Here is a 14939-nt window from a genome sequence, read left to right as displayed (position 1 = left end):
TCTTTAAACCACTTTAATAAAAGTGGTAGGTCTTTGTATGTTTTACCCGCTGGGGTCCTAAGGCATGTGAAGTCTGCGAACAAGAATGATCTGTCGTGTGCCTTTCCTCCCTCTGTGCTTTCTCCCAGAGCATTACTCTTATTTATTTATTTATTTAACCCCATGGCAGAACTGAAATCAAGGTTCAGATTTACATTTTAAAAGGGGGGGGGGGGAATCTTTTTTTAAAAAATATATTTTATTGATTTTTTACAGAGAGGAAGGGAGAGGGATAGAGAGTTAGAAACCTTGATGAGAGAGAAGCATTGATCAGCTGCCTCCTGCACACCCCCTATTGGGGATGTGCCTGCAACCAAGGTACATGCCCTTGACCGGAATCGAACCTGGGACCCTTGAGTCCGCAGGCCGACGCTCTATCCGCTGAGCCAAACCTGTTAGGGCAAGGGGGAAATCTTAATATGAGAGGCAAAGCCTATAAATAACTACATGGTAGCAATATTCATGCCACTCTCCCCATTGATTTTCACCTAATGACTCATGACATTTAGAAATTTAATGAAAATCAACATTGGGAATCTTTTTTTATTCCTTCCCTACCCATATTTTCTATTCAACACCTTTTCCCCAGCCTATTAGATTCAAACACTTCCGTGGGGATTGTTTGAATTTTAAAGCCAGTCCCTGATTGAGACTCGTGTTCTGTAAGTGGTCTAATCTAGGGTTGAGGATGTTTTCCCACTGGGATTGGGGTTAGTGCAGGAGAATACCCTCATTGTTATGCTACATTCTGATTTCTCTTTTTTAGTAAAACTTTTTTTTACCCTCTCCCCTTAATGATATTTATTTGGGTTTAGGTTGCTTATAGAATTTTTTTTTTTTTACCCCCCTGTGATTTTTAAAATCCAGGTGGATGTTAGCTCATGTGTTTCCTTTATTTTAATATTATTTTTAAGAACCAAGTTGGGCTCCATAGCTTTTACTACCTGTTTTCTTTTGAGATATAACTACAGAATAAACTATCCCTTTGATTAATTTTAGATAACTTGCAAAAACGTATGAATTCAAGCAGAGTATTGCATTGGATGTCTATGGGGTGTTTTTGGATGTTATTGATTTTCAAAATTTTTGGAATCCTCATCCCCTCCTGTGTTGTTTAGTTCTCACCGGGGAGAAGAAATACCATCCAGCTACTGCTGGAAGATTCTTACATTTAATTTTCAGGCTATGATTTTTTTCAGTGATTACGTTCCCATCTTTTTCTCCTAGCCATGCATTGCAGATTAGATCGATGCGTTCAGTATCTGTATGATTCAGTATCTGTAGGCCCTGGCCTACATAAGAATCCATGAGATCTGGTTCATGAACAGTATCACACATTGAATAACATGGTAGGACATTTCAGAAAGGCTAGCTCTATTTATTACATTTTGGGGGAGAAACCAGAATGTTTGGATCCAAGTTTAAAAACTTTTTTGGATTGCCCGACATGTTACTAAAAGCTGGGTTCAAAGCCTGAGAAATGAGTGATTAATAATTAGGTGATTAATCATAATTTTTTTCCTCTCCTGAAAGTATTGCAGTTGACTCCCACTTTTCCATTTTCTCCTAGATTGACCCCAAGGTTGCATTTCCTCGTCGAGCGCAGCCCAAGGTAAGTAGGAGAATTGGCAATAGGATTGTGGCACTCAGACACGGTTGCCAAGGATTCCAGGTTTCAAACACAGCACTGGCAATGCAGCACTGAATCCTGGTGCACACGGCTCCTTCCTGGTGACAGCACGTGGCTGTGAGAGGCCAGGCGCTTGGAGATAACCTGCGTCGGCGAGTCGGCCACCCGGAGGTGGGTTCTGAGCATACAGCTGAGGCAGGGACAAGCCCGATCCTTAGTGGGAGGACACAGCTCCGTCTGGTGCAATATTTATGCAAGTGTTCTATTTATTTTTTAAGCAGTGCCAAGATCATATCAGGAAAAGTTGGACATTTCCTTGTGACCCTTTTTGGAGGGTACTCTTTTGAGGCCTTACAACTTGGAGTTTATGGAGAGGAGGAGAATTTTAGTAGCTTGTCCTCTCTTGGGAGAAACAACTTCGTAGACCCATAAAGCCCTAAATCTGACTGGGGAGTCTGTGGATGTCTGGGTTTCGGGTTGGTTGGATAAATAAGGGCACACTTGAAACCCGCTGTGCTACTGCTCTTGCAAGTGCTGGCGCCTGGGCAGGGAAGTCCTGAAAATGTTGTAAGCTTGTCCCGAGTGGTACTACAAGACTTGCTTAAAGGCTTGAGATAGGCCTTTGCTTTTCCAGAAGTGTGTTGCTAGTAGTTTTCACTGAGCTTGCCAGGTGTGGCTGTGGGAACATAACATAGCTGCCCGAGCCTGAGGTGAAATGTGAAGGGCTTATGGCTTCCCTTTTAATTTGCGCTTTTGCAGTATACTTTTTTCCTTTCCTGTAAAACATTGGAAGAAAGACTTTATCTGTACCTTGTGACCTTGCATTCTTTTAAGGAAAGGGGAAAAGGTGAAGCTTCTGATTGTAGGTCATAAAGAAAACGGGCTATGGCTTTAGCAAACTCAGTTAATTTCTTTAAGCTCGGTCTCCCAGAAGTGGAACCTTGTGATTGTGTTCAGGGAGGAATGGTTTTGCACATTAGTGAGGAAAAAGTTGGAATTATGGATGGTATTTTGAGAATTTCGGGTCTGATTCTGCCATGCGATTCCCTCCTTTCCTCTCTTTTTTCTTTTTCCTTTTTTCTTACTTTTCTTCCTTTCTTTCTAAGGAAGCACAAATCCCTTAAATAAATAGAGTGAAATACTTTTTTAAGACATTTTTTTCCCTAATGTTAAGCAAATAATAGGAATTAACAAGCCAAAGCAGTTCGATTATTTCTCTACTGAGCACAAACTTTGGGACTGTCTGAACTGCTTAAAGGTTGCTTTCTGAACTCTGAGTGACCCTTGACATTGCAGAAGGCTTCCAGAATAAGCAGCATTTCCTGAGTTTGGGAGAATTGCTGTTTCTTCCCTAAGTGTGAATCTTCATATTTCCAGGTTAGTCATTTGATCACCCAGAACTAGGGTCAGATTACTCTAGAGGGAAACTGGAAAAATCCCTGACTTGGTCAAACCATGGGTTTGACTTGTTTTCTCCTCCCACTTGCCCCTCCCCCCATTTTTTTTTTTTTTTTACAAGAAGCCAGTATTTTTTTTTTTAATTAGATGAAGGATTTAGCAATTTTTTTAAATTTTTAAATATATTTTATTGATTTTGTACAGAGAGGAAGGGAGAGGGATAGAGAGTTAGAAACATCGGTGTGAGAGAAACATCGATCAGCTGCCTCCTGGGGATGTGCCTGCAACCTAGGTACATGCCCTTGACTGGAATCGAACCTGGGACCTTTCAGTCCGCAGGCCGACGCTCTATCCACTGAACCAAACCAGTTAGGGCAGGATTTAGCAATTTTAGATGCTTCTTAAAGACTGAGACTTTTTAAAAGATGTTTTTATTGATTTTAGAGAGAGGAAGTGAGAGGGAGAGAGAAAGGAACATCAGTGTGAGAGAGATACCTGGATTGGTTGCCTCCCATTGAATCCACAACCTGGATATGCGCCCTGACTGAGAATCGAACCGGTGACCTCTTGGTGCATGGGATGATCCTCAATCAAGTGAGCCACATCAGCTAGGGCATATTTCATTTTATTGTATCATGGCATTTGGTTTTTCAATGATGCATTCAACTTGAACACGAGACAGGATATTTCTTAAACTTGTCAGTGTGTACTAGTACACACACATATCACCCCCCTCCCCCCTAACCAGGAGTCTGGGATGTTTTAGATGAATGTCACACGTAGATGTGAAGAAATATTAAACCAGTTGGGGAGGGACATCTTTCCATGGGATTCTAGGGACTTTATAACAATACCTTGCTTTTTATGACACAATTTACAAAGGACTTTCCTATCCATTATCTCCATCTGAATCTCAGGTCCTGCGACATTGAGCAAATTGCCTTCTCTCAGTCTCAGTTTGCTCATCTGTAAAATGGAAGTGATGACAGTATCTCCCTCAGAAGGTTGTTGTGAAGAATAAAAGCCTGGCCCAGGGTGAGGGCCTTGTAACTCACCACCACCACCACCACCACCATTATTGTTGGTTTAATCATTTTTGTTGTTATTGATATTTTCAAGCTGGACAGCCTGACTTTCGATCCCGGCTGTGCCTCTCATCAGCTGTATGAATTCGGGCAAATCATTGAACTTCCCTGAACCTCAAGTTTCCCCATCTTGTTGAGTTTTTGTGCAGATTAAATAAATTAATAAAGGTAAAGTACTTAAAAAAAGACCCGGTGCAGTGTAATACCTATGTGTTACCTGCTATTTTTACTGTTATTTTAATTAGCCCCTCACCCCAATTCAGTGAGAGGGCTGGTCATAATAATGATATGAATTGAAGTACCAGGCACTGGGAAGGGACATTATGTATATAGTAACTCATTTTGTCTTCACCTCTGTCCTGGGAGGTGGATAGTAGCACTATCTCTGTTTTATAGATGCAACCCAAGTGCGTGTGGGTTGAGAAGTGTTACAGGGAACCCACCCAGGCAACCTGGCCCCAGCGCTGGGCCCTCTCCCAGTGTGCTGGCCTGGGGGCGGGGGTGGGGGCGGTAGCATTGTCTCCCCTCTCTGTAATGGGCAGGAGGTGACAGAGTGGTCATCAGGCTGTGAGGGGCAGAACCACAGCCAGCATCTCAGGACTTCGAGGTGCCAGGGTTGGGTGATTAGCCCAACCCCTATGATACCATCCCGCTGTGTGGCACTGTCTGCCAGCAGCTCTCCATCTGACCCCCCAGGGCATCTTCTCAGATGGTTCTGGAGTTGCTCAACCCCAGGGAGGCAGCTGAGGAAATGGCGAGGTGTGTGGTGGTTGGGAGTCGGGGCAGGGTGGGGAGAAAGCACCTTCCTTGTCCACGGTTATTTTCTGATAGAATTTGAGCCCAGCCACGGGATTTCAGACTCATATTCGTGTTGGAGGCCAAAACCCGCTGGCGGGAATAGAGAACTTTAAGTCAAGACTTATTTATTTCTTGTTTATCTCCCTTCAATAAAACTTCTGCGTGTGCGTGTTAAGGTCCCAGGGGCAAGGTGAGCTGTGCCCCTCCTCCTCGACCGGGTGAGGAGCTTGCAGATGATATGTCAGCGTGTGTTTTGGTTACAATTCATTTCAGTGCTCTCTGGCCGCCCCTCCTTGCTGACACTCGCCAGAGAAATATTCCGTGGAGGTGTTAAAACAAGACCAGTGGAAAGAAACTGTAACTTAAGACGAAAGAAAATCCCTGGCAGTGAAGAACAGATTTCGTATTAGTACTGTCATAATATTCTTTAATGTATCACATAAATAAAAATCTGTTTTGACCAGAATTTTAACGAGCAACCGAAGGAAGGGTTTTGAATCCCGCCGTTCATTTATCCCCCTTTGCGATGTAAATGTTCGCGTCTCAAGTGAAGTGCGATGGGGCTTTATTAACCAGTCGAGGGGCCACTCTTGGGAGACTAGTGGCCGCTAATTAGTGAAGTGCATTTTGATCAGGAGAAGATGGGTCTGTTCTGTATCTTCCTATTTCTCCAGATGATCATTTCATTTTGTGAAATATGTAAGAGTTTCTCCCTCTATCTTTTTAAAAATTAAAATGGTCATGCTACTCTAAAAAGATGACTTAATTTGAAGTCGTTGGAGAAACGGAGATGATTGGGATCAATCATGTCACATATCCTTCCGTCCCTTTGGACTGATGTGCTGGCAGCCTGGAAGAGTTTTGCTCAAGCTTGTGGGTTCTTTTTCTTGTAGGACAAACGAAGAGAGCAAGAGTGAGTCTGGGCATAACTCACTGTCTGCCTTCATTATCCTTGTGTATAAGAAAGTATTCCCCACTGTTGCCGTTTTGCTGCTTAAGTCTTAGAGGCCAGAACCTTTTCCAGTTGCCTTCCGTTGCAGCTGGTGACCCCAGGCGAGTTACCTGAGCCCCTTCTAGCCTCAGTTTCCTTCTCTTAAAAACAGGGATCGTGTAGTGCTTAACCTGGAGCTGTTTCCAAGGTGAATGCAGGAAGTTTCTGTCTGGAACCTGGCAAAAATGTCTGCTGATATTATTATTAATTGAATTATTTTTGTGAAATAAAAAACATATGATGGTGAAAATGCCCTAAGAAAATTCCTCACGGGAACGTAAGTCCCCCGATGGCAGGGGGCTGTTGCTTTTTGGCGGTCGGTAACTGTTAGGTGCATGAGTGGAACCCAGCCTGCCTTCTTCACAGTGGAGGCAGCTGACACCCAGGGAAGTTCTGTTCGCTGCCCGGTCATACGGCTACGTTGCGGCAAGGCTGAGCTGGAAGGCAGGTTTTTCTGTTCCCAGGAAGGTTCTGTTGAGCAGGCATCCAGATGGGTGCAGCGCAGCACGGGCGTTTTCCACGCGCACCTCCTGTTCCGCGCCTCCTGTTCCGGGGGAGCAGTTTCTTGGCAGCTTCTCAAGGGCGAGGGGTGAGTTTTCGGCATCTGGCCTTCCCCACTGCTGTGGGTCGGGTCATGCTAGCGTCTTACCATCTTGGATGATCTGCAGCTGTCATCTGGGCAGCCACCGTTAACAGACCTCTGGTGGGTTTCTGGTTCCCAGTGCGGGGAGGTGGCGGTGTGTCTGCAGCCCTTGTCCACACCGCCAGGACCCCGGGGGTTAGTGGCTTAGCCTCTTTCTTGTCGGGGACAGCAGCTCCTTCCTGCGTTCCTGCCAGCAGCAGGTGTCAGCTCAGGGGGAGGGGCATCCCGTCCTACAAATGTCCTTTCCCGGTTCTGCCTTTCCTCACGTGCTTTTGTTTCAGCGTTAAGGTCATTCTCCTGTGTTCTGTGTCAGAGGGTTTGGCAGATGGGTGAGACTTCCCTGTCCCGCATGAAGGGAGCAGGAGGAGGAAGGCACTCTCCGAGGAGCCAGCTGACCATCTTGGGTGCCCCTTGAGGCCGCACCCCTTCTTCCTGCCCTGTTTTGTATTTTTAAACCTAAACATTCTTTGGCCGAAAGCGCCGAGAACACACAGGGAGATGCAGCTCATCATCTCTGGCCTCTTGTTGGATCCGGAGTATTTATTTCTTAAGAGCCCGCTTAATTGTTTGTCATTGCTGGCTCTGTGTGTGCCCGCTTCGGGGGGGTTCAGGACACTCTCCATGGCTACCTGGTGCCCAGCGAACAGTCTGTAAACTTTTTAGCCTGATAGGGAACGTCCTTCAGGATCTGTCCGGGGGGAGGGGCGGGGTCTTCTTTCAGCTTATTTCCCTGACTCATCCACCTTCTGCTGCCTTGAAACTGAGTGTCTCCCTCCTCCGAATAGCTGTCCTTTTGTGGATCCCGTTTGCTCCGCCCTTCTCCTCTCTACTGTCAAAAACAGACCCTCTTTCAAAGCCCAGCTTAATCGTTACCTTTTCCGCACAGCCGTCCCTGCTCCCTCGTGGACATCATACTTCTTCCTCTGGATTTCCACAGCTTTCCTTTGGTTATAACCCTTTTGACCATCATAAATGAGCAAAAACATGCACTAGGCATTGTACTAGGCACTCACTCATTCACCTACTCACCCAACGTTACTGAACTCTTAACTGTGTGTCAGGCCCTGCGCGGTTCTGGGGGCAGTGTGGAGAGTAAGACGAAGCCCCTGCCCTCATGGGCTGTCACTCCTAGTGGGTCGAGTTAGCAGCGAGCAAATGGACAAGCACATGACCTGCCAGTGGGTGTAAAAACCTACGCGGGGCGAGAGCGATGGAAGGGCTGTGCCGGTCCAGATGTTTGCGGTCAGCCCTTTGCCATTTGAGTATTCCGTTATTATTTACCACGTTTCTGCTCCGCACCAGGGACTGTGGGAGGCGCTTCATTCTGCGTTTTATGGTTATTTGGGTTCATGCCTTATTGCCGCCGCTGGACCATAAACTCTAAAGGTACCAGCATATTTTACTAGTAAAAAACCCTTAGCTTTTAATACTGCTCTTTCGCACACCTTGGGTCTCCATTTAGATAGAACGAATGCGGAGTGACTCAGGAGACACCGTTCTTGTCTTCAGGGGTCTTACCTCCCTGCTGGGAGGAGGAGCCTGTGTTGCAGGAGAGGCCGCGGGAGCACAGTAAGAAAGGCAGGAACAGCATGTAGAGGAAGGAAGAGTGCAAACAGCTTCTTGGAAGAGGCGCTCTTTGCCCCAGATCCTGAAGAACAGGTAGGAAGGAAGAATGGCAGGAATGCAGTTTTCCTACCAGGGGCTAGGAGAGGCCTGGGCGTGCGGCTGTCTGTCGCAGAGGGTGTGTGCTATGCTCTGGGGTGAGGTATGGAGAGGAGGTTGGGGCCAGGCTGTGGGAGGCCTTGAATGCCGGGCAAAGCAAACGAGTTTGTGCTTTACTGGGTACGTGCCGGGAGCCCATTGTGTGTGTGCGGGGTCACCAGGGTGCTCCGTAACGTGTTAGGAGCTCTTTGGGGCCATTCTGGAAGCGGGGGTCACACACAGGACTGTGGCCGATGCAGTTTTGCAGAGAGCTGCTCGTCCTGGGCTTGTGCCTTCAGCGAAATTCATAGTGCATTCGCTCTGGCTGTTGACCCTTCTTTGGGAGTGATGTTCTTGGCAGGTACCGCACCCCTGCTCTTTGGGGTGTGTGGCAGCTACAGAAAAGCTCTGTCATTCTCATGTTTCCATCTTCCTCTCCACCTCCTTAACAAGATGCCGTGATGCAGACAAAATTCTAAAGTTCAGTACTCTGTCCTTGTCCAAGCGGTGCTCGTGACCTTCCCGTACGTAGGCAGTGAGATGTCACTTCTTGGTATGGAAATCACAGGTTGTCTACATGACATGAATGCATGTGCCCTGTGGCTCGGAGCAGCCTGACCTGGGACTTCATACGTGGTGGCTGCCTGGCGTTACCTTGGGTTGAGTGGCTGCCTGTGGGGAGCAGGAGGCTTCGGAATTGCACCCTCTGCTTTCTGTGTGGAGTGAGAGGTGTGAGCCCTTGTGGCCTGCGGACTGAGCACCCCGTGGTACATGGTAGCCTAGAGTGGTTGGTTCATCCGGAACAGGCATTTCAAATACAACAAGGTGTCCCCGCTCTCCCTCTCTCTCAAGGGTAGATAGCATCAGGCTCAAGCTGGAAAGTTATTTTCCAGGTTGCGTTCCTGGATGCCATCCTTCTCTATTTTAGCTTTGCGACCTTGAATAACCCAAAAGAAAAATTCTAACTCAAAATAATGGCTGTTGCTTATTGTGAGTCAGTGTGTTTGAGGCACCGTACTAAGCCTCTGTATACTTAATCTTTCATTTCACCCTTACCGCAGTCCTTTGTTGATATTATCTCCACTTGACAGATGGATAGACTGAGGCCTAGTGAGGATAAGCAGCTTTCCTGGGGCCATAGAACTAGTAAGGATCAGGGTTGGTGTTGGGGCCATCTGAATTCTGTGTCCTGGCTCCCTTAACCTCTAAGCCCCTCTGCTAGGGGGTGGAGGGCTACATCTAACACGACTGCGTGGACTTTAGGTTCTTGGAGTCTGCCTGACTGCTGTAAAGTGCTCAGGCCAAGGAATAAAATTTGTTATCATCTGGCCGGGAAGCTTCAGGTTAGTTTCTGCTGCCTGTTTTATAAAAACCTGATTAGCGCAGTTAAATGTCCTTACACTAGCTATGGGATTTTGGACAAATCACGTAATATATATATTTTTTTGGCCTGCATTTCTTCACCTATAAAATGGGGCTTTTAAACAGTCCCTATATCATAGGAGATTACATGAAGGGCCTCGGGTGATATCTGCACATAGTAGGTCCAGAGGGCACTGCCCGGATCACAGGAGGCCCTTACCCAGTAGCCTCTGGGTTGAGTGGCACTGTTGCTGCTTTCTAGGGATGATGATAGAACAGCATGTGTGGGTGGGTTGGCCCGCTCCTGGGCTCCTGGCTCTCGAAGGGGAGGTGGCTTGCATCCTTTATCTTGGGGATGCTCAGTGGGCACTGGGAATTCATTTCCTTTTCCATATCTGATGCTGTGTTTTTGCTGCCTCTGAGAGCGAAGTCCTGGGGCGCAGCTCGGGGACAGCTAAGACACCGCTGTGTGAGAGGTCTCCCCCTGAGCCTTCTCTCTCCCAGTCTTGGTCTTTATCTGCCTGGGGGCAGGTCCACCAATGAGGGATCTGAAAGCATCACATTCATTTATTTGTCACTGGCTGTGACAGGCAAGTTAATGCTAATGGATTCTTTTTTTAGCCTGTTGTCTGGGATGAGTTTCTCCCCAATGTCCTGAAATCTAAGGCATTAGGGGAATGTGTAACTTTTATGGTAGGGGAGGATTTAAAAGATAAATAGGGTTTTGTGTGTGAGGGCCTTAAATTTAGGTTAGGGTTGAGAGCGGGCAAGGGAGCGTCTTCTTTTGAAGAAATCCATTCAGAGCTCTAAATTGCTGTTTCTGTTTCAATTATGTGACAATTTCAAGGGTTTAGAAAAATCTAATAAAATGGTCTTGATGATGCATTCTGGGGAGAGAGTGCTTTAGAAGATCCAGGAGAATAAATTCCTCAGGGGTCAAGAGAGTCTCATTCCTGCCACCTCGGGCCTTCTTGCGTCTGGGCTTTTACATTTTTATTGTTTTGAAGGGCAGAAAACAGTGTTGGAATGTATTCAGCGCTTCAGCCGTATCCTCCACCGAAATGAATTATTCTCTTTGGGCAATTGCAAATAGACGGGCCGCTGCAATCACTAGCTCCTTTATTTTTTTATTTATTTTTATTTTTTGAGCTGGCATGTTGTAAATGACTTTCAGAGCATGGTGTGTGTGTGTGTCGTGGATTTTGAATAAAGCACCAAAGAGAAGAAACTGGAGGAGGGGAACGAGTGAGAAGAGAGGCCCTATCAAAGTTTTTTCTTCTGCGTCTTCTGGCTGCCTGCAGGAACGGAGCGCGGAAAGACCCACCGTAGCCAATTGTGAAGCTGAGTGACATTAGCGAGGTGACGGCTCTGGTGGGGCGGGGGACAAGGAGCCCCGGAAGTAGAAGTTCTCCTGCCTTGCTCGCAGCCCGGTTTGCTTCCATTTGCACGGATGCACGGGCGGCTGCGTGTTTTTGCATGCATGGGTGCCTGCGTGTTTTTGCGTGCTCGCCCTTTGTTCCTAAGTCTCCTGATGACAGTTTTCACACCGAACCCTGCTCAGTTTGCTACAATAGTCTCCATCTGTTCCCACCTACTGAAAAGTGAAGTTTTAAAGGGAGAGGCGTTTTGTTTCACCTTCCAGGTACTTTGCTGGAGCCGGGGTGGGTGGCCCGGGAAGGAAGCTGAGCTCGCAGAGCTGGGCGCTGTTGGAACACCAAAGCCAAGGGTGCGAAAAGTCAATAGCCTCATCTCTGAAGCGGATTCCTGGGAGGTGGGAAGAGAAAACCTGTTGGTGTACAGTGTTTTTTTTTTCTTTTTTAAGGCCATAGCCTGATATCATTTCATATTGGTGGTATAAATGAAACATTGCAACAACGGCTTCTTAAATATTTTAGTGCCTTGGAGACTATTCCCTGTTTCCATGTTGCTCTTGTGCAAGAATTTTCAGTTACTCCAGAAAAGCTGCAACATTTCGGGTACATAACCTGGCAAGGAGGTGAGAAACCTGGGCATTGCCGCTTCGCTGGAGAGGACCTTGGGAATACCTGGCTCCGCCTGTTCTAGCCATGAGGCTGCTGTCTTCCACTTTATCCCTTGTCATGGCTTTGGCGTGAGCATTCTAAACAGTAATGGGCAAGTGTTTAAAACTGCTGTGAGACCTTAAGAAAAAAAGTTAGATAGGACCGGGGGTGGGTGGCTAGAAAGACAGTGTGCATTTATTGATGCATATCTTTTTTGTAAAAATCCTTTTCAACTCAGTTCCCTCTGGGAGAGCTCTCAAGTCTGTCACTTTTGTAGCTAAAGGCAAACAAACAAACAAACAAAAATGTTTAAGCTTACGCACATCACACTTAAAAACCAACCAGTAGGTTCACCGTCTGTCCCACCTGGGAAAAAAGGATCGGATGAGGAAGCTTGAACCTAGGAAAACATCGGGCGGTGGCTCGCCACGAGCCTGCTACGTGTATATGTTTCCTCTTCTGTTTCCCAAGCAGATAATTGGTTTTCGTAAGAACTTCTGACTTGATTAGGGGGCCCTTAGGAAATTAAAGTGTGTGTGAATTTCACAAGTATAGTTTTAATTATACAAATTTTGCGTTTTTCACTGGGGAGCCAGGCTCAGAACTTGTTTTCCTGTACTAATAGGGGTAGTAAAGCTGACTGTGGCGGAGTGCCTTACTCACATTGCTTGGAAAATAAAAATCCACGGGCTTGATCATTGTTTTCCCCCCGCAGTACAGGATGTTCAGGTTAACGTCCATATACGTTCCATGTCCTCGTTAAGAGTGTTTTTTCGCTGGATCCACACAACTGGAGAACTGCTTGACGTAGTCGAGGGTGGGGGGCAGGGAGGAGGACCTCATTATGAATTTTTCTGCTGCACTTGCTGAAAGAATTCAATTAAAGTTCTTTTGAGCACAAGTCCTGCCTGGGTGGCTTGTGTTTGGCACGCTGCCACGTTAGCATGTTATCACCACATCATCCTGTTTGCTCAGAGCCTGCGCAGCCGCAGGGTGAGCTCTTCCAGCGGCCCCTCTTCAGCGCGGCCCCAGCGGCTCAGAGGAGAAGGTGCTGTGGAGACAGTTGCCCTTTTCCAGGCTGTAAGGAGGTGATGGAGAGAGGACGATCAGACCGCGCCACCCCCCCCCCCCCCCCCGGGCGTCCCAGGAGAAGGACTGATTGTGTTAATGGGAAATGACCATTTTTTCAGGGCATCCAGGGCACCCACATGTCGGGGAAGTGCTTTGTGGGTTTGAACTCGCGAATCCTCAGACATCTCTCTCTGTGCAGGGCCTTTGAAAGCTGCCTGGAGACCAGCTCTTCCGGCCTTGGGGACGGTCGGCTCAGATATTGACAGGAGAGCTTGAAGTGAACAATTGTTGGTGATAGAGAATCACAAAACCATCTTGTGCGTGAGCTGCTGTCATTCCGGGTGGGGCCTGAAAATACGAGAAAAGAAAAGCTCCAGATGTAGGCCCGATCCCACCCCATCCTCCTGCTTGCATCCAATCACCGACTTCATCGTTTTTCTTCCTTTCTATTGAGGTGGCACCGCTTCGCACTGGAGCACCGGCTCTGGGACCAGGCCACCTGAGTGGGAGTCCTTGCCCTGCCCCTTGCCAGGTGTGTGGCCTTGAGCAAGTTATCTACATATTCTGTGCCTTAGTCTTGTCATCTGCAAAACGGAGATAGTAGTCTCCTTCATGGGTTTGTCGTGAGGGTTACATGAAATTGACATATGAAGTGCTTGGAAGGGTGTCTGGCACACACGGGCGCTGTGGATGTGAGTTACAGTGTTGTTAGGAAGAGGGACGTCCAATGGCAAGTTTGGCCAAGTGCTGATCGTCTGCCTTTCTCTGTGGTTGGAGAACTGTAAGTGCTGGAATCGACTTCCTTACTTATATTTGTCTTATGTATTGAGAGATGCAAAGGAGTACGTATACACACATGGATGTATGGACGTGTGAATATAGACAACAGGTGGGACTGCTGTGTAATTTGCATTGAGATATGTGTGTGTGCGGCAAGGAATGAAGCATGTGGTTTGGTAGGAGCACAGCCTCTGGGCTCCAAGGGACCTACTTTGAATTTTGGTGCTTCCTCTGTGGCTTTAGGAAGCTGCTTTAACCTTTCTGAGCCGTGAGTCTACTCCTAAAGCAGTAGAGATTAACAGAGTTGAGGGTTTGAAATGAGACACTATAAATAAGGTGCCGTTGACACTTAGAACATGCTAATTCCTTCCCCCATAACCAGAGAGGTTTTTTTGTTTGGTTTTGTTTTTGCATCTTGAAAATGAGAAAGATAGAGTGTTCTGCTCTTGCTGGAGATGAGGAGGCCTGGCGTTAGCTAGTAAGTCCTTAGATGGAGGAGAGAAAAGCAGACCAGGAGAAGAGGGTGTGGCTGTCCTTAATCTGCATGCAAGGGGGCTGTTTCAGGGGCTTCATTTCACAAAAGCCGAATTTCCCACGGTAGAGAAATACCTTAGACGGTGTCCACAGTCTTTGAGGGGGGTTTGTGCCTTTGACACTTGGTGGGACTGGAAGTGTAGGGCTGGATGGTTGAAGAGGTTTGGGAGATGCTTAGAAGGAGGAATAACTCCAAGGAAATGAAAGATTCCCAACCACAAGTGGGGATATTTGGGAGGGTGGGAGAACGTTGGGTTGGGGGATAAGCGTTGCCTTTCCATAGAACCTTTCACTTGGGGACACGGGACTTTAGGTTGTGAACTACAAGCCCGTGAGCCCCGTCGTGTGAGTGGAATAAGTTGGGCAGAGCTCCAGGAAATGCCCACAGTCCAGCCGTGGGGCTGGTCGGTGCCTGACCCTCAGATCTGCCGTCAGGGCTGGGAAAGCCCCGGATGCCTTCGCACACCCACAGTTGTCCACGTCTCCTGGTTCATTTCCAAATTAGTCCCCTCTACTTCCTGTCGGCCGGGTGGAGTTCACCAGGCCATACTGGGAGCCCGGAACAAGGGTATGATTATAGGTGGGTCCTGGGAAGGGATGGGCCGTGTGTGAATGTTAGTGTGCAGAGGATGGAAAGGGGTGGTCCGGAGGAGGGAAATAGTAGATTACATTGACTAATTATAGGGAAAAAGCCATATTTGCTGCTCCATTAAGTGATCGCTAGGCTATGAAGCAGTTTATTGTAATTAATGCAGAAACAGCAAATAAGTGTTGTGTTTGGAGTGAGGGTCTCCAGGCACCCCCACCCCCTTCAGCGTTCCACGCCCACTGCTCCCCCCAACCCCCCACGATCTTTCGAGGTAAAGGGTCTGGGGACACCCTCATC

At 47.4% G+C, this 14939-nt stretch overlaps 1 protein-coding gene across 4 annotated transcripts in view; it reads left to right on the top strand.

Annotated features, from left to right (window-relative positions):
* Positions 1 to 14939, top strand: part of MSI2 (musashi RNA binding protein 2) — a 360515-nt gene that overhangs the window by 4381 nt on the left and 341195 nt on the right. For all 4 annotated transcript variants that reach the window (XM_079797212.1, XM_079797211.1, XM_079797213.1 and 1 more), the window contains exon 5: positions 1610 to 1651. In XM_079797212.1, coding sequence (XP_079653338.1) covers positions 1610 to 1651 — 42 coding nt within the window. The remainder of the gene's footprint in view (positions 1 to 1609; positions 1652 to 14939) is intronic.

This window comes from Cnephaeus nilssonii (assembly GCF_951640355.1).
Source record: "Cnephaeus nilssonii genome assembly, chromosome: 19".
NCBI classification, from domain to species: Eukaryota; Metazoa; Chordata; class Mammalia; order Chiroptera; family Vespertilionidae; genus Cnephaeus; species Cnephaeus nilssonii.
The sequence above is the reverse complement of the archived record's forward strand: the minus strand, read 5'-3'. Positions and strand labels throughout refer to the sequence as shown.